The sequence below is a fragment of the Aythya ferina genome (assembly GCF_964211825.1).
Source record: "Aythya ferina genome assembly, chromosome: 13".
Taxonomy (NCBI): Eukaryota; Metazoa; Chordata; class Aves; order Anseriformes; family Anatidae; genus Aythya; species Aythya ferina.
In genome coordinates, this window is record NC_140311.1 from 16,241,096 (window position 1) to 16,264,182 (window position 23,087).

The 23,087-nt window shown below is 41.9% G+C and overlaps 2 protein-coding genes across 3 annotated transcripts in view; one reads left to right on the plus strand and one right to left on the minus strand.

Moving 5' to 3' along the window:
• LOC311444120 (vascular endothelial growth factor receptor kdr-like) overlaps positions 1 to 21,809 on the plus strand; it is a 131,211-nt gene extending 109,402 nt beyond the window's left edge. For both annotated transcript variants that reach the window (XM_084535021.1, XM_084535022.1), the window contains exons 25-30: positions 2,367 to 2,466; positions 3,063 to 3,168; positions 4,600 to 4,724; positions 4,981 to 5,059; positions 8,336 to 8,430; positions 16,347 to 21,809. In XM_084535021.1, coding sequence (XP_084391147.1) covers positions 2,367 to 2,466; positions 3,063 to 3,168; positions 4,600 to 4,724; positions 4,981 to 5,059; positions 8,336 to 8,430; positions 16,347 to 16,557 — 716 coding nt within the window. In that variant the 3' untranslated portion in view covers positions 16,558 to 21,809. The remainder of the gene's footprint in view (positions 1 to 2,366; positions 2,467 to 3,062; positions 3,169 to 4,599; positions 4,725 to 4,980; positions 5,060 to 8,335; positions 8,431 to 16,346) is intronic.
• Positions 1 to 23,087, minus strand: part of LOC311444123 (uncharacterized protein) — a 293,968-nt gene that overhangs the window by 175,240 nt on the left and 95,641 nt on the right. The window contains exon 4 of the mRNA XM_084535025.1: positions 15,609 to 15,728. Within this exon, the coding sequence (XP_084391151.1) occupies positions 15,609 to 15,728 (120 nt within the window). The remainder of the gene's footprint in view (positions 1 to 15,608; positions 15,729 to 23,087) is intronic.

Here is a 23,087-nt window from a genome sequence, read left to right on the forward strand (position 1 = left end):
AAACCAAGTGGTTTTCTCTAAGAGGGTTTTTCATGCAGATCATCCAGGCATGCCTGTGGCTTGGCACTATTCACATCTGCCGCTCACATGATAAATATTTAATTAAGGATTTGTGTCACTGATTGAACTCTCTTATATAAAAGTTTTACAGATCACTGAGAGCCAAGGGATGGAAAGTTCTTTGTCGTTGCTACAGGGTGTGTTTGGCTCCCACTTACAACCACTGCTTTTTACTGGGTTCCACAGGCTTAGCACCCTGCAAGCAAGGAGCAGACAGAGATTAGCAAAAGGCACAGTTGGTTTGAGTGGGGGTGCTGTCAGGGTCAGAAGTTGAATGAAGCACGATACGCTTCCCCTAGAAAGGCTGGCAGACCTGCCCCATGTCGGTGGTACGCAGGAAATCAGGGCTGGAGGGGCTGCCAGTGTTGATCTGGGACTGGGTTTGCACTGGGGTTTGCTTGATTTAAATGGGGTCAGCACGGCTCACGTCAGGCAGTGCCAGCAGTTTCTCATACATGGGGAAGGCACTCACATGGCACTCTGCAGAATGCTGTTGTACCTCGGAATTTAAATGTGCAGTGTTCAAAAGGCAATCAGATGTAATTACATAAACAAGCGGTGCCTGGTAGTATAATATCAGCATCTTATTATCCTACTAAAATAAAACCAAGATCAAAAGAGTGCTACTATATCCAATGCATGCCACATCTTTGAGCATTTTGAAACAGATTTTCCCCTAAGGAAAACATCGTGTTTAGGCCTTATACCATATGTTTCAGCCTACATTTCTTCCAAGCTGTCTCAGCATCCCAAACCCGAGTTATTACGTAGTTCAGACGAAGTGCAGTGGTGAATGGAGGTGGAAAGGGAGATTTCCTCCCTTCTAAGATCTGAGCTGCCTGCAGCTAGGAGGAAGCCAGCAGTAGTCAACGTGTAAACTACCAAAAGATTTTGCAATCAAAAGTAATTCGCAATTGCCTTCCCTGTACTTGCTCACCCCAACACACTGCTGTTGAGAAGGTCAATGACGTTATCAAGAAAAAGTAACTCAGATTGCCAGATCAAGTGGAATTCTTGATCTTGAATGGGAATTCCCCATTTCCACTGTGTTGCCCTCAAGGTCTCAGTCCCAATCACTGTATTTGCAAGACTAATCCTTGTCAGCAATTATTATGATCATAATGACAGGCCAAAGACAAAACTAGGAAGGAAACTCAAGATGCGAAGCAGAAATGATGCTCCTGACTATTTCTAATCTACGTAACTTCAGGAAACACTCTTGATACTGTGCTCTGACACTTGCAATAAAGGCATTTCAGATGTGCTGAGGCTAAGTGTCCCTGAGCTTTGAATGTCATTGGAACCTATTTGCTGTGTTGAGATGCTCTCTTAGGAAGTTGCCAGGATTTTTGTCCCCCAGTGCGTAGTTTTGCAGACTGAGCGGTCAGATTCACAAAGTAGAATAATTCTGGAAACAGCCACATTTTGGCACCCTCTTCACTGCCTTCTTCCAAAAAGACTTCTGCTGGGCTTGTTGTGCCCCCAGGTGCACAGCACACAATGATGTTTCCAGACTGGGGAAAAATACACAGGAAATAAATACGCAGGAATGTTGTAAATCATATATTTATGCCCTTGAGGGCTGGATACAGATCCAGATTCCATTCAATCCCCAATGTTAAAACTTGATTAAATTTTCTTCCAAATTCACTATCCAGCCTCTAGGATGCCAAAATGTGAAAGACAAGTGTTGTACTACACCTGAAACCTTTGCTGAGGAGGGAGGGAGGAAATTTTACACATCTTCCAGGTAGATCTACAATAGGTTCAGTAACCTTTCAAACTTCACTGCAGACATCTCTCAAATTGTACCTGTGAGGTCCAGATTACTCAGGTGCCAGAGCACTTTCACAAATTATATGTCCGTTCCCCTTATTCATGGCATATTGTAAAATGTAGATGTCATACAACAAAGATCACAACCTGTGAAAGGCCCCCATTCTCTCATTAGTTGCAGAGAAAGCAGATTAATTGATTATTTCTCTGAAGATAACTATTTACACAGGAATGTGAAATAAATCTCCTTTTTGATGGCTTTTGTGCAAGTTAACCTGCTACTACCAGTCCCTTTCCAGAAGCCTACCTCTCAATTACAGTTGCCAGAAGCTATTCTTCCCGGTTTCACACTAACATTTGAGTGGCCCTGCCTATATTACAAATTCAGAGGAGGCAGCATGGCTGAAATCCCAACCCCTTCTGTGTTCTAGCTTCTTTTGCTGTCAGAGTCTAGGTAAACTTGAATTTTCAGCAGATATCACTGATGTGTGTTTACATCACTGGAGCCTCCTCCTTGTTTCTCCCATCAGGTGCCTCACCATACCCCGGAGTGCAGATAGATGAGGACTTTTGCCGACGGCTCAAAGAAGGGACGCGGATGCGATCTCCAGAATATTCCACTCCAGAAGTGTAAGACCTCCTGGCTTTGTGCTGAGAGCTGCTACATGTCATTCAAGCCTCACGAAGCAGATTGTATTGAAGCGTGGAGGAGAAAGGGGACCTCATCGCATGACAGCTACATATTTTGCATTTTGTTTTCAGAAACATTGTAGTTGTGCATGCCTTGGGTATCCTGGTACCAAAGATGAATTCTAACGAAACACCAAATCAGCTTGACCTTTGCCAACAACACAATTAACAGATCTTCCCAAGTCAGATGTAGTTCATGGATCTCAGCTCAGGAGACTGCTGTGTCTGACTTATTTCCAAATCTGAGACAGGAACTAGGCATTCATAACTACAACTTATTTCAGCAACATCGGTGGGGCCTATCGGTCAAGTTTAAAGTTAGGTGAAAACAAAAAGCCTACAGGCTTATTTGAAACATGGAAATATGGATGGGAAAAACATTCCACATGAAACTAGAGTAGAATTGCAGAATATGGAGATCTGAATGTGTCTTAATCCCAAACTACCTATATGATGACCAAAACAAGCAGTAGCAGAAAGAAACAGTTTGGGAGCAAGCTCTTATCCTTCTCTTAACACCTGTGGTTTTTCTCTAGCTACCAGACGATGCTGGATTGTTGGCACGGAGTGCCCACAGAGAGGCCTACTTTCACGGAGCTTGTGGAGCGTTTAGGAGATCTTCTTCAGGCCAATGTGCAGCAGGTAGAGCAATACAACTCCTTCTTCAATGGCTGTGTACCTGTATAGGTGTGGCTGCGTGTGGCCATGCATGTACTTGGACACAAGCACGGACTATGCTGAGCAGTGATACTAGATTGGGCTTCATAGCAGAGGTTGCAAGGAATATGGCTGCTGGAATGAGTAAATAAAATGTTAATTATTCAAAGGGGATTATAGTTCAAAACCAGACGTTTATTCATACCTAATAAGAGAAACTTACGGTACATTAATTAAAAAATAGGCTCAGTTGCCCCTTAGAGTAACAATGGTGCTTTATCTCACAATTCTAATTAGATTCCAATATAGTAAGCTGCCAGTTGGTATGAACTTTCTCTCTCATTTTCTGAGCTTATGTTCATCAGTGCTCTTAGGAGCTTTAAAAGGATGTAGTTTAAAGCTCAGAAAGTCAATTACATAATTATTGATTTCGTAATAGTTCAATCGGTTTCCTTCTTCACTAAAAGCAACCAGACCAGTTATGTAACTGTCAATTTAATTTAAGAAGAAATCAAACACTCCCCTCCAGCTCCTTCCTGTTTGTAAACAAATTTAGTGAAGCTAAGTTGAAGAGGGCCCAGTTTGCAATATGAAGAGCTTGTGAGTTTTATCCTGGAACCAAAGTAAATTAACGAGACATAAAAATCATGGCAAGGGAATAGGGCGCTAAATTGGTTCTCAGAATTAAAAGAAATAAGAAAGCAAAGGGAAACTTGCACAAATAGTTTTAAGACTTAGTCATTTCTGAAGATTTCTACAGTGGTGTAAAGGACAATGCAGAGTTTATTAAGATGTGACCTGAATTCCATTAAACTTGCTGTAGCAATTCCTTGTAAGGACAAGAAATAAGATCCTTTAAGGCTACCATTTTAAGGAATGGCTCCTACTACGCTGCAACTCCTTAAGTTGCAGATAAGCAAAAAGTCCATAAGTAAGACAATATTCTTTTACCAATTCCAAATTCTGTTCAATTTGCATCAGCCTTGGGGACTTTGTGACTTCCAGCCACTCCCTCCCTTCTCCCAGACATGTGGCTTAAACTTGGTTTGATGTGTCCCCAAGACTGGCCCCCAGGAACAAGACGCTGCAGGGCCATCTGGGAGGGACATTTACAAGTTTTAACTGGAAAGCTACAGACAATATTCAGCCATTTTATGTCATAGATTACCTGAAGTGAACCATTCTCCTCATACAAAGCCTTCTATGCAGTAAATGTTGGAGAAAGCTACACATTTTAACTTACATGGGTTGTGAAGAACATCAGTGAACACCTTACAGAAACATCATAAAGTTAAAATAAAATACACTCCTGTCTCAGTGTAAAGCCCTGTTTCATATGATAACCTTTAACATCTGAGATGCTGTACAAGATGGATTTTACCAGCTTTGTGTTCTCTTGTGTTATTTATTATACAGGATGGTAAAGACTATATCCCTCTGAACATCACGCTGTGCCCCGATGGAGAGTCTAATGCCAAAACTTGCCCCGTGGAAGAAAATTTGAACAACTGTGTCAATCGCTGGAGCGCAGTGGAAACTGGGTAAGAAAAATATATGGGCGAGTATGGGTGAGGGGCAGAGAGAGAGAAATAAAGATCTGATACAGCTGGGCACCGTTTGTTGTCCTCTCTCCGTATGGCTGCTTTAAAGGAGTTGGACAGGCGCATTTGCCAGGGCATCACTTGTTAGTTACAAAAGAAAAAGGAAGACTGGAATGGGAAACTGAGCCGTGTCAGGGATGTTAACTGAGTTACCAACCTGGGTTTTATGCTGACCCCTCAACTTTCTTGCTTTCAGTAACAACAGCAAGAAGCGACCACTGAGTGTGAAGACATTTGATGAGGTGCCAGTGGAAAAGGAGAAAGTGATACATGAGGTAAGGGAGGTGATTGCATCCTTCTCCAGCAGGTTCACAGATCACTTGTCACAAGCACCACAAACAGTAGAGCTTTTGAAATGTGTTTGGTAAGAAAAAGCTTTAAATCAATCAGAAAATTTGGTCCTAGCATCTCACACATAGGTCTGTGTGACAACAGAGGAACATGCATTTAGATGGACAAACAATTTAAAGAGAAGCTCGTGCATGATTATCCTGGCTTTGATCAGGTTAAGGAGCTTTACCTTACAGCTAAACAGGAATTTATTTCAGCATGTTTTTGGTTTTGTTTCCTGTAAGAAAATGGCAGCTCACTGAGAGGGCCCCTTTTGAAGGAAATGTGTCCAGAAGAGATTCTGGCTGCCTGACACAGCCAATAACTTGCTGGTGAGGGTGCTTAGTTCAGGAAAGACAAGACCAAGATTCAAGATCCTGCTTTACTTGATTCAAAGGGCTTCTACTCTGGATTTTCCCCACCCTAGGTGGACATATTTATTGCTAGCTTAATGGCTCTCTGCAGGTGGGCAGGTATTGGTTTCATTTGCACTCCAGTGGAAAACAAAAGCCTGTTTCATTGTGCAATGATCGTTCAGCTTGTTGCCTTCCCCTGAAATTACAGTTTCCAAAGGTGGAGGTTATTTTCTGTTTGACTTCCTTATTTAAACAAAACTCATAAATGTCCTCTACAGTTCAGTACCTGTGGGCTGCAGTGCCACATGCACTCAGTGATTCTATGTCACTACGGACAGCCCCTCGTAATGCATGTTTGAAGCAGATAGAAAGTGGAAGAAATTGGACAGAAATGGAAGAAGGCATGCATCAGCTGGCTAGGAGCAGAAACAGGAAAGAAGGACGCGTGCAGCTTTATAGGAACACGTCAGTCTGTCTGCTCAGCTGCTCAGGGAACAGTCCCGCACCCTCCAGCTACTGCTCCCCCTTGAGCAGCCAGCCCGTCCTCAAATTGGCTCCCTTGGGAAGGGTCAAGTCTCCAGCTACAACCTGTCCTGGACATATTTCAGGTCCTTGACAAACGGAACATCTATCTCGTCTGTTCCCTTCTTAGCACAGCCTCGATGCCCGCTATTCCCCAGTATTTTGCCAAATGTAATTTCTGTGCCTTTATCAGTGCATCTCAGGGATTAGAAGGCTTAGCATTTTCCCTGGCTCTTGCATCTTTCCTTTTGCAGGATAAAAATCTGTCCCTCTGAATCACGCAAAGACATTTAGTAGATAGATGTGGTATCAGTAAGTGATTACTGCTGCCAGCATGAGCATTACTTTCCTAAATGCTCCTTCTTGGCATTTTAAAGTCCTTACATGGAGGGAGAAAAGCTTCAAAAAAAGGGCAATCCATTAACAGATCAGAAGTGAAAGTGAGATTTCAATGGGAATCATTTAAAGTGAAATTGTGATGTGATCTACTTTTGGACTAACTAAGTGTACTTAGATTACGGTAATTATCTTAAATACCAAGACATGAATACTGGTTTGGTCATTATTTCAAATAGTTGCCCAGGAACTCTAAAAGTGCTCTGCCACGCCTTCCTGCAATAGTGCTACTTCTCTGTAGTCTCTGCTACGATTTTCTAACAATTTTTCTGTAAGCAGAATGAAAAGCAGTAATCAGATGAATTATTTCTAGAACACATATTTTAAGGAGAAATAATAAAGATAAAAAGCAGAAAGAAATTCTGACAAAAGTTTTTGACAGATTCTAATTAATTTAAGATTTTACTTTATAAATTGAAAAGCAGTTTCTGAACTGATTTTATTAACAACTGATATATTACCAAAACATTTATTAAAAAGCTTTTGCTTTTATTTTTTCTGTTTCAGTCAGATTGAATGGTAAAATACAGGTAACTACAGTTTCACTTCCCATGCTGAAGTCTTTTGCTTTCTCCATTTTGATAGACAACATGTTGTTTGTGCAACTCTCCAGCATCAGGAACTATTTCAAATGCAAAGAAATCCCTCGGGATATTTAATATTTTGAAACTTACTTAAAACAAGGACTGTACACGTCTGTGAACTGGTGTGGCACTTAGCACAATAACAGCTTGATCTTAATCACAACCTTGAGACTCGATTTTAGGTGCAGCTGCATCACAACCTCCACTTTAAATCTAATCAAGATAGTTTTGTGGGATAGGTCACAAACATTTCATAACTCAAGCACAATTAGCCATTTAGGCTATATATTCTTGCAAGACATCTGGGTTTGCCAAACTGATACTGAACATCCACTCCCCCCTAAATATATCTGTTTCTAATACACAGTGTATTTCTTGTAGGTATTTAAGTTATGTTTTATCTGATGAGCGTAGACAGTATTATTGGATATATTCTTTATGAACTTCTGTCCATTCCTGTGTCTCAGCTGTCCTATCTAGATGATATCCAGATGGCCTACTTAATATCAATTTCAGGTTTGAAAATGTCAAATTGGTTTTTGATATGTTCATTTCAAGAATGCATTTTCAAAATACAAACAACAACAACAAAAGGCATTTTCAGTGTTACAACAGCTACATGTTGGTACATTAATGTACATTTAAAACAGTTTTAAAAAAATGACCATCATAAAAAAGGGCAAATGTTCTCAGGCTAAACAGCATCATTATCAGGATCTGCTGGCTAAAAGCTGATGAAACTGGCCCCAATAAGATACTATTTGGAGGAATTGGCTTAATTTCATATACCACGTGGCCATATCTCTGTGCTAAGCGTGTCATTAAATAGCATGCAATTGAAAGTTCTGATGCAAACACATGCCTTGCAGGTTTGGGGCTGGTGTTCCATTCTACATGATAATATCCATGATCTTGCAATCACGTGGAACAGCTGGTAGCTCCTACATTGAACTCCAGTCCGCAAGCAGCAGAACATTGCACTGCAATGTAACACCTACGGATGGCCACCTTGTTGGCCGTCTCTCCCTAAGAACTGCCTAGACAAGGAGCCCCAATCTCTACAAGCCACCATGGAGGAGAAGCTGCATTCCCCTGCCCTTGTTTTACCTGCTCTGTAGCTGGAGATAATTGGATAAAGTGAAGTTCTATCGACTTGCCCCAAAGCTGCATCAGTGCAAAATAATAGCCAGAATTTGTTATTTTAACTAGATACTTGACTTTCTTTCTCCACTGACTTTAATACTGGTTTAGTCTGACCCTTCTCCACGCTCTCCCCTTGGCAAACCACTTCTGATTTAGAAGTGCTCCATGCTGTCACCATCAGTCGGCACTCTGCTGATGTCCTCTTTCTTTTGCTACACAGGAGTCAGACAGTGGGATGGTGCTGACGTCAGATGAGATAAAAAGCCCAAAGAGGCTGGAAATCCGTTCCTGGCCCTATGGGATCATGGCGCTAGCGTGAGTACTGAGTACTTTTTGTTTATTTCTTTGGAAGTCAGTGTTCCATTCAGAAAAATGCTTCCAAAGTTTCCAATTTTGTTTCCAATTCCAAAAGAGAAACTGTTACACAATGTAAACAGGCCAGAAGGAGAAGCAACTCTGGGTTTCAATACTGTAACAGACAGGTAACAGTTCATGTATTTTAAGATAAAAGAAACTATGATGGAAACTGCTTCCAAAAAGAAGCTGAACATAAAACACACTTCCAGGTCTCTGTAAGGATGGCAGTATTGTCGAATTTATGTTACCGGAAGGATAATTAACACAATTAATTGATTCATGTGACAAAAATGAAAACTCATTTCGTCAGCTTTGAGCACATAAAGTCTTATCAATCAATTTAACTCTTTTTTTTTTTTTTTCTTTTCAAAAAAGTCAAGTAGACTTTAGATACAGGACTGGCAGTTTTGCATCTGATGAGATGTGAGAAAAGTTGAGAAGCAATGTTTAGTAAAGGAGAGTATAAATATATATGTCTAAGGGACATTTACCAGAACTGTGATTTCTACACTTGTTTTTTCATTGCTATGATGACAGTCCCCCAGAGAACTGTGGGCGGGGGGATACTACCTTTAAGCCTACCACCTACAGGATCCTATGAATTGCATTTTTCAGATCTGTCTTACAAACAGAGGCTATGCCAAAGTTTGATGTATGTTATCCATTCATAGCACAGACCATCACAGAACAAAAGCAGATGCCTTCTTAGCTAATAGTTCTTTATGTTGTTGTAGCACTTGGGTAGAGACTGAGAGTAGACCCAGTGGTGAAACTGGTCTTCTCCGTTTTTACCTTCCTAGAAAAGAATAAGAGCAATAGTAATCCATTTACTGACTCAGATGTCGATGTGTGGAATTTCAAAGATTAGCAACCTGAACTATTTTTAAAAAACAATTCTATAGCAAGGATCTCTGTGTCTGTTCAGTTAAGTAAGCTAATTAGATTTTAACTGAATTACCTAGAGTTTTCTCTGAAATTTATTGATGAGATATCTATTGGCTTTCTCTTCATTAAATTCAATGATCTTCCCCACCAGAGCAATTCCTTGTTCTTCAACAAGAAAAAAATAGCACAATTTCTGCATAGTAAGGGAGAGAGAACATGGGAATGCACAGTCAGAATATAAGACTATTTCAGAGGAGCTGCAACTCCCTCATGCAAAGAGAAAAGCAAGATGGAAGAAACTTGCCTTGCCTTATCAGGCCTTAAAATCATAAATTACACTATGTGTGTTTGATGGCAGAAGAGAAGAAAGAGGAAAAGGGCAACTGTTACGTAGCACAGGCTAGAGAGCCTTGAGGCATTTGGTGTGTGGCACTGTCACAGCATCGTACCTGCTGCAGGACTAGCGGAGAGCCAGATGAGGTTCCATGTGTCTGTGCTGAGAGGATTTCTGCACAGCACCACGCATTGCTATGGAGACCAAATGGCACCAGCTCTAAAAAAAGCAGCTCAAATGTCAGGAACTGCATTGCCAGGGTACTTACCTGGTTTGATTTACCTCTCTGCCGCATGATGTCATGCTGACACTAATCCGGCAGATTCACACACACAAGCAGCCTCCCAGGTAGGATTTGTCCTAAAGGCTTCAGTCAATCATCTCCGATTGCTATTTCCCCTACTGCATTTCCATTCCTTGGATAAATAGTTGGAGGGAATTGTGGAAGAGGAAGGCTCTCTCTCCCCTTTCCAAGCCTTCTGATGAAAATCACAAAATCAACAGCCAGCCAGATGCAGGCAGAAACCCCAAAATTGCGTAACAGCCTGTTCTTTCGAGACTTCCAGGAAAACCTTCTGAACTGCTATCAGGCCCACTGGGAGTGACTGAAGTAACACCGCTCTGCGGGGTTCAGGGAATCTCTGCCTGACCCCCAGCACATGGGGCTGTCCCACTTAGAGCCAGTGCTTCCACGGGATGCCGTTCACCAGGAGCTATCTGATACTTGCTGTGCCAGCCAGACCACAAATCCATCTTACCAGAGGTCTGCTATAAAAGCAAACAGGGCAGCAAGCTGTTTGTTGTCTCCTCATTCCCAGGAGCACAGCTACCTCGAAGCAGACAGAGGCGTGCTTTTTCTTGGACAGATCCTTCCCCGAGTGTTTGGGGTCCAGCTGAGCAGGCTATTTTGTCAGCTGTTTGTATAACCTTGCCTATCACTGGAACAAATAACATTTTTTTACATAGCTGGAGAGCATCTTGATGCCCTCTTGTTTGAGGGCATGACACCCCTTGGCCCTTCTGCACTGCTGACTTGCAAAACAAGCCTCAGAAGCATATGGAATAGTCTCCAAATGGCTAATGGAGGTCAGAGACGAGCTCTGGTTTAATAGGGGAGATAAAGTCACCCCTGTTAATTGTATATCTCTCCCTATCAAAAACATTTACCCTGGATCCTTTTCAAATGCCTTTCTTTTATAAAACAAAACTGTTCAAAGGCTTAGCATGTTTTCTAAACCAGGGTGGCTGCATTTATTATTTTTGCCAAAATCTTGCTGCTTATTTATCTTGTATTCATTTCTCTGTCAAGTTTAAAATCTGGCAACACTACACACCATGGTGTGTCAGTGTCAAGAGTTTACTGGAGGTGAATCCGATACTCGGGGCACTGTTAGGCTGGGCTCACCATTTCTGAGCTCTCAGCATTTTGTCCTGCTGCAGTGTAAAGCTACAGCAGTAGCTGTAGGAGGGACAGAAGGACTGACCTGGATAATGACACCGGAGTTAGCGTTCGAGGAAGCACGTTCAGCACGGAGGGGACTTCATGATGGGATGACTCTGTGTCAGGTTTCATCTCATACTATTAACAGGCTACTGCCAAGCACTGCTTTCGAATTCTCCCAAAGCCTTTATAATCAAGTTATTGGGTAAAACTGTAATAGGTTTAATTCTGACAGGTTTGATATCTGCTTAGTTGTCCTCCCTCCATCCCTCTCCCTTCTTTCCCCCTCCAACCCAATTATCCTCAGTTGCTCCAATATTACTTGTCAGGATCTGGCCAAGGCCCATGACAGCGGCTGACTGAGGCTCAGCTGATGCGCTCAGGGCGCTGGCTGCTGCATCCAGATCACATCACCCAGGGCTCTGCCTTTGCCAAAGCCAAACCGGGCCTAAGGCAAGTCAACAATATTGAAACAAAGTGATCCTGCTTGGGAGCAGCAGGCACTCACGTCCAAATGCAAGGTGCCCACCAGCAATGCAACCCAGGCAATTGGGCCAGAAACCTTCTTCAACATCTCAGAAAAATGAGCTATGGAAATACTTCTGCTCCACAGCAGAACTCAGCTTCAGCAGCTTTTTCTGCCGTGATGAAGATGCTGAGATAGCAAATGTACTTGGCGTTGTGTCACACAGCACCTTGCACAATGACCTGACTTGAGCTCTCCAAATACAAGGAACTTTGAGTCAGTACCTACTGGGAGAGTTATGCAAGCCAATTTTTCCCCAGAATTATAATATATGCTTACAGTGGCAAGGACTCCAGCTTGGTTTTGACTGCAGTGCTTTTCATCTCACTGCTTTTAGAGTACTGGAGCTGATGTCAGAGGCTTTTATTCTGGTTTGAATTTCAGATAGCTGACCGACTTTGCCACACATGCAAGGGGACGCATACTTAATAACCGGGTGGCTTTGGCCTCTTAAAACTTTATTCTAGATGTGCTTTGTGTTTAGAAATGTTTCGCAAAACAACGAATTTTTGATTCTAACCCCTTAAGCTTTCCTTGCCAGTAGACTACTGATCGCACTGATACAGCCAGAGGGATACCCAGGATTAAATTCCTACTGCACAGTACTCTGTCCAGAATGCATTAAAGCAAACTGCATCTGTCAAAGTATCAGGGGAAAAAAAAAACAACCCTTTTATTTCTTTCATTGCTAAAAAATAAAGAAAATTAATCTCTGTTACTCTGTGCCTCATTAGACACCTCTGATAGCTGCTACAGGGCCCTGAAGCTCCTACAAGTTGTTATGAGATGTGGTCAGGAGACAAACAGCTCTGCTTGGCAATGCTCAGCCCAATTTCTCATCTTTCCCTAAACACAGCTTCCAAATAAGCCCACAATTTCGACATGGACACAATAGACTATTAGGTTTTTCTACTCAGGGCAGGATACTTGGGCATTTTATTGCAAAGCAGTAAGAGCAGCTCGGCAGCACGGGGAATAAGTGCTGCACGTGGCAATGCAGTCCCACACTGGACAGGGAGATTTTCTTACAGTCACCTCTCTCAGTGCTTCTCTTTTAAGTTACCGACCCTTAGGTTTAGGCTATTGGAAACTGCCCCTCTCACATAAAAATAAACAGCCCTAGTCATGATCCACCAGCTTCTTGGCAATTGCAGTTTTTCTACCTCTAACCGAAGTCTCTGGTTCATACAGAAGGATGAAAAAATCTTATTAACTCATTTAGGCTTTCTAACTATTGCAGGATTAACCTCTGTGGTACCTTCTAAGCAACTTTGGCCCCTATTTGGAAAACTTAAAAAAAATCTTGTGAAAGATTACTTAACATTCAGGCTAAGTTTTCCTTCGTCTAGTTTAATTTATCTGTATCAGAAACTCTGACAAATAACAGTAAAAATGGGAATTGAAAAGGACTCTCACTCACAAGCACTGAACCAAGCAATGGCTTTTAACAAAATTATTTAATTGCATAGCCATTATGATCTTTTGTAGCTATATAATTGTATGATTAATCAAATCTAATGACTTCAGTCAGAAAATGTTTATCTGTGGGGCTGAGGGAGAAGTTTTTATCTTATACGGGATGGTACAGCCGGCTCAGAGCATAAAGGGGTTTGGTCTCCTCTGAAGCATTAAGTACTGACCACTGCCAGAGGCAAGGTGCAGACGGACTGATCGTCTGATTCAGTGTGGCAGTTTCTATGTAAAAAAAATGAGATTTCAAGGACAGACAGAAAAGGGAAGCCACAGTCCAGTTTTCCCACATACAGTCGAAGCATATGTACATTTCTCTGCGGCTGAGTATGAACAGAGCAGATTGAAGTGTCAGTAAATATAGAGCATTAAAGGGAAAAATGCAAAGACCTTTGGATAGCTTTAATTTAGGAAACGTATTTGGAATGAAAGGAGTAGTTTTTAAAGTTAATTGCATTTTGGTCTGCCATAAGATGGCTAACGACAAAATTTGCTTCTTCTGACCTAACTCATCAGCCTTCTGTCTTTGGAGTAAATATCAGATGTCAGCATTTATGGGTCCTTCTCAAACACCAGCATGATTTCAGTGATAGACCGAGTCATTCCTGGATCCAGCATCCTGACCTCGAGAGGCAGAAACCTAACAAGATCTCTTACTGGGAGTCTATCTGGGTCTGAAAATTTCCTATTGTGTGGCCAGACTAAACCCTAATAACATTTCTTTTCTCTAGCACTCTGAGATATGCAGGTTGGGGGCCAAGTTAAACAGATACTTTCAAGCTTCTCCCTGTCTCCACTGACAACTTTAATACCTGGCAAATTGGATGCCAGAGCATCCATGGAATTGTCTGACACAAGTCAATAGGACTGAGCAACAAGAATAAAAATACATAAATAAGCAGAGAAGCAAATCGTGGTTCTGTTGGTGAAGCCAGGGAAGAATTTATCCATAGAGAAAGTGTGTGGCAAAAAGAGCCAGCAGCCAAATGTCTAGTACAGAGAAAAAGCTTCCACTTGGGCTTTTCTCTGGACAGAGAGGAAAAACTTAGATTGTGAAATCAAAGTGTGCTACATTTTTGTTGGAGCTCTCAGGGTTACTATTTATTTCAGAATTTCTGCTTTGCCAGTCAACAGGTTGGTTTCAACGCCCAATGCAAGTCTAAGAGCTCAGTAACATTAGCTTTCATCTATAAACTATGTACTTGCATTTAAGAAGTCACAGAACTCGAGTTTACCCTAGACAGGCAAGAGGTGGTGAGCTGGCTCTTACAACTCGGTGGTCCTGGCTTCACCTCCTGGAGACCAAGCTGGAGATGCAACATTCTGTGGAAAGCCACATGCTCAAATCAAGCCAGCCACGAGGCAGCCAATCTCCCAGTGCAGCTGACTGGACTTGCAGCTGTTTGTTAAGTCTGAATTTGGCTGCACATCTCAGCTCCTGGCTTCGAATGACTAGCTTCATGGACTAGGATATACACAGCATCACCTACTCCACACACTTTCCTAAGAGGAGAACTACAGGGATGGATAATTTACAGATGGGCACTAGAGACTGTTAAATGTGGTTGTGGACAGATTGGTAAACTGGTGTTCTGTCTTAGCCAAGGCGCTGCATTATCCATGCATACTCCTGACCTTTTCAGAATTAGAAATTTTTTAAATGAAGGCACTGATGCTAATTCTGTCATCCAGATTAGAACAGCTGCTGCTTATAGGAAAATGGAAGCTTTTGGCAGGTTCCAGATGCAGAGGCAAGATAACACAACTTCTGCAGTCACAGTAGCACAACTGGCAAGTCATGTTTATCCTTTCACAGTTGAGAGGAGCTGTGCCCAGTATCCACTGCAATTCTGTCATGCCCAGCATCAACCTGCTCATCAACCTGTCAACAGCGGTACTTTGCTGTTCCTCCACAAAAACATGTCAGCACACACAACTGGTGTCTGGAATCACCGACTTCTCCTTTTCACAATATTTGTCCCCCTTCCTCCAGTTACTGCATCTGTCTCTTAGTTACTGTTTTATGTTTACTGGAGCAGGAACCTGCTTTGCTTTCTTTGTAAAGCACCCAGCACTCTGAATCCCTGCTGAGCTGTTGGGGACTGTAGTCACTGAAGCAGTCCAAATAAATTAAGTGTAACGAAAAATACAATCATTTGATGAGTATTGATTATCTGGGTTTGGTTAAGGTCATTATGATGTAGCTTTATGCTCCTTTGAACACATGTGAAATACCCAAAGTGCTTCAGCACTGCCTGATTTTCAGTTCCCCCAGGCACGTGATCAGTCTGGGAGCGAGGCTCATTCCAAAGAGATGTATGATAAAGGGTCCTAAGCAAAGTGGAGAGGTTCGAAAGCCATTCTTAGGTTGGGATCCTTATCAGAACCAATCCTAAATTATCCAAACCTCTTTCAACAAATTACTCGAAAGAAACCAGGCTTAAAACATTGCATTTAAGGCAGCCTACAAGAGAAAGTACCTTTTCTTCCACGACACTTCCTCAAGGTCACCTTGCAGTACAAATTCCAGGTTCTCCCACTTTTAACATTGATGTTGCTCTGTGCGATGTAAGCCACTTCTCTCCCACCACCTGGATCACCTATAATAAGAAGAGACAGCAGAAAATGAAACCTGGCTCTCTTTAATAGGATCAGTTACAGGCCAGCAGTTATACCGTTGAAAAGCACTGCCCCTCACTAGCGTACTGCTCAGTAATTTTAAAGGGCTAGAGAATATGAGAGACATCTTGCCCTACAATGCTTTCAGTATCATTTTAAATTGGAGTCTGACTTAGATTATTAATTAATTCATCCTTTATTACACTTCAGGAAAAGTCAGTCTTCATTTCTGCTTTCAGAAAAGTCAGGTTTTTACTGATCTGTGTCAGAACAATGAGAGAAAAATATTGTATGTATAGGACAGGTGCATTTGCAACTAAGATATACAATACGCTAAAAAGTACAAAGCTAAAAAGAAAGGGCATCAGGACTACTGGATTTTCTCGTAAATCTATTTTCATTACACTGAGTTCTTTGAAATAGCTAATTCAGTTTTATTATCCAATTTGTAAATGTCACTGTCTTACAGGATGCTGCAAAGTTAAATTGAAATGCTTTATATATGTATGTATTTTTAAATACTTTTGACTATTCATTACACAGGGAGACAACAACTTGTGGCGCCAGGATCAATATACTGTATTGTTTGTTCTCAACAGGCGGAGAGCTGTTAGCAAGAGCAAGGAATCCATATTATCTGACCACGAGCGTGAGGCTGTCAAATACCAGCCAGCAGTGCAGGTTGAAGAGGACACCATGGACTTCACACTGGAAGACTCTGTTCTCCTTCCGATGGATCCCAACCTGGAGTGCCACAGCCCACCTCCAGATTACAACTCCGTCATTCACTACTCTGCACCTCCGGTGTAATCAGCCCACCCTGAGGCAGGGCCTCTTGCTCCTCTCTTACCTATGCTAGATTCCTACATGCCTCCATACAGGGGCTGGGTGAAAACAGAAGGGAAATCTGACAGCACACTGGTTCACGTTTCTTCTGGCACATCTCTGATGTGAACAGAAACTCTTTATGAGCATCCTCCATGTTATCTTTAAAGGCCTATTGCAACACATGCAGCAAATTAAAATTCTGTCTATCAGAATTGTAATTAGGAGCTGTAAGCCCCGAGCATTTCCATCCTTCCTCCCTAGCTGGGACTGTTCATTGGCATTTGCAGATTAGCTCTCTAAGAGTCACCACGAGTCATCTCAAGCTAGCTGTGAAAACAAGATTCATTCTGCTGGTCCTGCACACATCCTGCAGGGATTGTTTAGTATGATGTTGTAAGGGATCAGTTGAAAACAACAGCCAGAAACTGTAATGTTTTGGAGAAAACCCGGAAATTAAAGCATTTTTCTTAACTTGGGAATTCACCTTCCATAAATGTTTTTGAAATATTTTGAAATCCAAAATATTTTTGTTACCATTTGTGATTTAGTAATTTCCACTGCCAATAGGATCCACTCCTAAAATGATCCAGCACCCAGAAAGCAGCCAGTGTTCATGTATCCTGAGGCAGGCTGGTCTCTTGGGCTGGCAGGGCACACAACGTGCTGAAATGTTTCCCCGTGTTTCCTCCTTGTCCAAACAACAATTCATTTAACATCCATGCAGTTGGGAACCTTGATGGGGATGCATCTGCAATGACTGCAAGGATCAGCGCTGCATTAACTAAGAACCTTCTCTGGCAGAAGCAGCCAGCGTTTCCCAGCACACATTTGTGTGAATGTGCAGAAAACACCAACACCAAGAGTTACACACACATGCACATATACCCTTGAGGCATCAGCATAGCAACATTTTTCTCCTTCCTTTCTTGACACAGATTATTTACAAAAAAACAAAAGCACTTCCTTTGAATTTTATGGCAGATGCCCAACAGTTTGATCTTGGTTACACTAGCCCATGCTAAGCTGTGAGCATATGTGACACACATTTGTCTCCGACTGTCTTGCCAAGGTAAATACCGGTGTGATATGCCATGCCCTCTGTATCTAAACCCTTCATGAGTAATTCAAAGCTTTTCTTTGCAATCTGATCACGTCAGACCAGAGGGATCACCACTTCTCCCATCTGAGCAATTCAGAGTGTGTTATCCCCCACCCCAGGCTGCATGTGGCAGGGACTGGCTGCCACTACGTACACACAGGTCCTGCGTGTAGCGCTGCTCATACTCCCTGCAGCTGCACAACTAAACAAATTATCCTTGTCGTTTAATGTGCTAGGAAACAACCAGAGTTGCTGGTAGAAAAACAGGAAGGAGTAAAGTATCTAGTTTTCAGGCACAAAAAGCAAAGATGAAAAAGATGTTCACTGGCAGTCAAGCCTATGAGCTCCTAAGTCATAAACCTAGATCTGCATATGACTTTCTGTGCAGTTTCTTCAAAGGTCTGCACAGCCCTTTTCTTTTCTTTTTAGACTTGAGACTCTGATTTGACTTCTTCGGAGAAAGACTTTTTCTTCATGATTACGAGCTGAAATGATTACAAACTATTTTTTTTCCTAAAATATCCAACACTTGCCAAAAAGTTATTTTACCTTGGTGAAGACAGCCCGAACACCCTCACAGCAGTGAAGACAACATTTCTGGAAGCTCAGTTACAGTTGGTTGCATTGAAATAAACAGCAAAAGCCTCAGGTATTATCAAAGGGGGAAAACAAATCTCCAAACCCCATACCATGTTAACTGTGAATGCTAAAGCATCTGAAGTAACAGCTCTGGGGAACTGTACTTCTTGTTCTCCTCAGCTTTGGATTTGACACATTAAAGAAATCACCTGCAGAAAGTCATGAGCCCCTTCTTCATAGTGGACCTGGTAGATAGCTGGGATCTGTAGTTGCTTTATGGTCATTTTTGCACTTCTTTGTATTTTAGTACCTATGTATTAAGTGGGGCTGGTCAAATAACAGAGGAAACTACTGGGAGATAATTCGTCTGATTAGCCACAGAAAGCTCATTGGGTCAGTTTTTCATCAAATAGCAAAATACCTATCTATAGCGCTGATCATATAATGGATCGCTTCTTTTGCAATAATTTATTCATGTGGCAAAAAGGAAAAAAATGTGCATATGGTTTGTCTGGCTCTACTGTTAATGGCATCAGTGTGAGATCGTTTGTTATTGTGCCTTGTGATGTAGTGTAAGAAGATAACAATGTTTAAAAACCTTTGCTTTTAAACTTTAAAGTAAATACATATAGGAAGAAAAAAGAAAACACAACTATGCTCTCTGTTTTGAAAAAGAGTGGGAAACACTGCTGCATGAACTGTCTGCTTCCGAGAGAGCCGAGTACAATGTCTTTCCTCTTTATGAAGGACGAACTGTAGAGGTTTCTTCGAAACCCAAGGAATACGAAGGGCGTTTCCTGAGTGGGACCCGAGAGGACACTCTGATGGACGCTGGTAGCAGGGTCCCTTTCTGGCTCCCGGTAACGTGTACCAGCCTGTCTTGCTCCACGTGAGATGATGCGAAAGCAGAGTGCAGGCGCATGTGCTCAAGACATGTTTTGAAGCACCGGTTGCATCGCCAGCCCGCTGGAAACTCAGGGCTCCTCTGCAATGGCAAAATCAACAGCTGTCTTGAGCAGCATTGATGGTGATGTCTTCGGAGAGCAAGGACACCCTCCAAGCCTGTCCTCATGGCCTTGGGGTGTTCTGGAAATGGCAAGTGACTGATGTTTGGGCAGCTGTGTTTCCAACGTTTATTTTGAGTGGAAGGTTTTTTCCCCTATGGTAAATGTAACAAGCAAAAATACTGCCTAAAAGTATTACTGAACATATGTTTTCTATTTTATTTACTAATATTTTGTTTGTCTTTTTCTCTCCTCCCTTAATTTAATTATTGTTCTTTTCTTACAATGATGTATATAGTTTACCCAATAGCAACAAATATAGTGATTCATTTATATGGTAATATTTGTAACATTTTAGTCAAAAGATACCAGACATAACAGAGTTGAATATCTTTACTAAACATTTCACTAATGCTTGCAGGCCAGGCTCCAGTTTACAGTACCCTACAAGTGCCATTTCCCAGCAGGTCCCCTCCTGGCTCTCGTGTCTCTGGCTCTCGCTTTCTCTCCATGGTATTCAGTTTCAATCAGGAAGCAGGGATCTGGAGGAATCTGGCAGGTTTATCTCATTCCTGGGAGTGTTTCGTGCAGCTCAAGGTAAAGGGGAGGAATTTTCACTGCCTCTGTTTTAACTAAAGGCTGGTGTATTGGCTAGAGTATCAGAAGGGGCCAAATTGTGTAAGTGATAGGATGTTTATTATCTTCCTTCTCAGACTTCTCAGGGATTCTTATTTGACTCTTGTCAGCCACCTGCTTTTCCTATCCTGACTGAGCTCAGTGGTAGCTGGTATCAAGAAGTACCTTTGTTTTCTTTAATGGTGCTTACTCTGACTGTTTTTTTCCTCTTGTAACCCTAAAGAATTAGGGCAAAAGAAGTCAGAGCTCACCACAGAAAGGTGTTGTCTTCTCCCCTGCCCCTGCCATGTAGGCTTCCAAGGAAAAGTGCCTTCACCTGCATGTTGCTGTTCAGGCTGGTATTTTTGGCAGTCTGGTTTCCTACCTCCTCTTTGCTCTACTTTTCCTGTACTTCTTGGTTATTTGCTCTTCACAGCCCCCTGATGGCTTTTCTCTGCCTTTTGACTAAGATCAGGGATAGAACTCACTCCGCAGCTATTTCGTGTGTGTTCTGCTCTTGCAGAGGCTGAACTAGACAACCTGAAGTAAGCTTTTTTCAAATAAAAAATGTTTCCAGTATAGGCACAGGAAACTAGTTTACGCTGATGTGCCTGGAAGCATCTCTCTATACTTCCCTCAATGACAGAAGCTTCTTACTCTTGTGATTTTTCAGTGTTGGGTATCTGTAGCAAGACAAAGATTGGTGTCTTACCTATGTGAACCTCATCTTTCTCCTAGTGCTTTCCCAAACAATGTGGTTTCTCTTTGCTTCCTTCAAGCTGTCCTCACCAGAAGGGGTTCCTGAGCAGGATGCTGGGCCCACACCATCTGCCTGGGATATCAAGGCAGGCCAGACAAAACCTAAAGTCTTTCTGAGTAACAGCCTCCCGTGAAAGCACTCACATTTGAACCCACTGAGTGCTGAAGACACACACACGTAAGGCTGCCTGCAGGTAGAAACTGCTCTGCTGAGACGTTCCACTAATAGCAACACTGCTCTGCAGTTTGCCAGCTTGCCAACTGCCTAGGACAGTGGCCAGGCACTTCTCTCCCTGTATTTATGCTCTTGTATACTGTAGGAATGTTAGTTGGTATGGCAGCTTCTAACTGGCCAGTAAAGTGTTCATGAGTTCTCCACGAGCCCTCGCGCCAGCACCAACTGGACAACACCAGGAAATATTAGCAGGGAAACATCACTAGCAAAAAGCTACATAAGAAGGTAAAGCATTAGCGGGTTTTCCTGAATGGAGTTGGCCAGGATCTCACAGCTCAGTCTATTTTTTTCTTATGATAAACTGAAGGGAAAATACAGAAGGTAGCAATATTTCTTTTGTCCCTCCCCACAAATAGCATTGGCCAAACCCTGTGATCCATTTTCCGTTTTTTATACTGTGCCACAAAAAAAAAAAAAAAAAATCATTAAAATTCAGGGAGGACTTCTGGATTTGCCCCTGGTCACTGTATAGCAAGAAGTGTTTAGCGCAGGCACTGACTTGTTTCTTTGAGGCAGGTGTTTTCATTATTGTTAATGTAGAAAAGAAAACTTACTGGACAGGGTCATTTGGGACCCCAAGCAAATACGATGCCATAAGGGCACTGGTTACAGGAAGACTTGTGTGGTGGACAGTGAGCAGTGTCCCATTGTCCTGCCTCATAATCCTGGGCCACAAGGGCCAGCACATCCTTATTACTCGATCCATTTTTCCTTAGACCTTGAGCTGTCAAAGCAGCTAATGAAAACTGGGAAAACCCAGTAACTGGGGACTTGAAGAAGATAAACTAAGTGCCACATATTGCTCAGAACACTGAGGAATGTTTGTCTGCCCTGTTCCTGTCTGTCTGAAGAATGTATGCACTGAAAACAACGCTTTCTTATGTAGTCAAAAATTGTACTGTATCTATTAACCAAAAAAATAAAAAGATTCTATATTTATACAGCCCGGGGCTCCTCTGTATCATCTCTTGGCTTGAAAAGTGTTGTCCTTGAAGCAGAATATAAATAAATAATGCAACAGTTTTGAGAGAATTTTACAAGGCATAGATCTCATTAATTTCTACAGGGGGTTCAAAACTTAGGACATAAACCTGCCACAGTGTCATTGCCCAGAGGTATCCAACAGCTATATTTGCTTAAAAGATTCACAGATCTGGGAAAGTGCTGGCCCAATTTGCTGGAGGAATCCATAAATCTAGCTGCTGCCAAGAACAGCCCATGAAAGACAGAGGCTGCTGTCTTGTTAAAAAAATCAATGGGACTACTGCGATAGAATCAGAATTCAGCTTTCTGAATGAGCTCCACGTTCACTAAAGCATGTAAGCACATAAGTGTATGAAGATAATTTCCACAACATGGTAGCAGTTGGAGGTTGCTCAGCTTCCAAATTTCAGAAATGACGTCTCATTTCGATTACCATAACGTTCTAAAATGAATACAATTACATAAATATTTCCCTATGCACAGCCAGGATGCTGCTATTGAATTCTCACTCGACTGAACTCTGCGCTGTTTAAATCAGAATATTACATGCTCGGATTTCGTAGTTGGGGTCTAATATTTAGAAGGATGGGGGAAATATTCTCCCAAAAATATTCAAGTGCAGCAGGCATGACATTTTCTTTACTGAGTGGCTAATCCTCGTGAAATACTATTTCCCATTCCTCTTTCCATTTTGGTGGCACAGCAGATAACTAGTGGCAGAAAAAATATGACATCTTTGCAGATTTTTACAGACTGACAAAAACTAGTTTCTACTTATGTCTTAAAATAAATACTGTTATTATTAAAAATGTTGGCGTTTCAGAGCCATTCTTCCATTAGCACAGTCTTAAAAGTTATTGCTCTGTGTATTTTGCTAGTCACGTTAACAGCTATGAAGCACTCAAGTCACTTCAAACATTTTAAAGTTTCTCTTCACTCCCCGTTCCAAACAGTCCTAGAAATAAGTGTCTAAATTATACATGTCATTTGAAATGCGGCAATCTCCTTTCATCCACATAATGAGCAAGTACACTCTTCTCTGTAAACTATAAAATGTTTTAGTTACTTATATAATGCATGACTCATTGCATGCTAGGCCTCCTTTATGGGGAGCTTCATGTGTTAAATGGTGGAAGGAAAATACACAAAATTAACTCTGATTTGCTTTTCGCACACATTTTCTCTTATGCACATCCACTCAATCAAAGCATCAAAGTAGGGTGCAAGGTACCCTGTT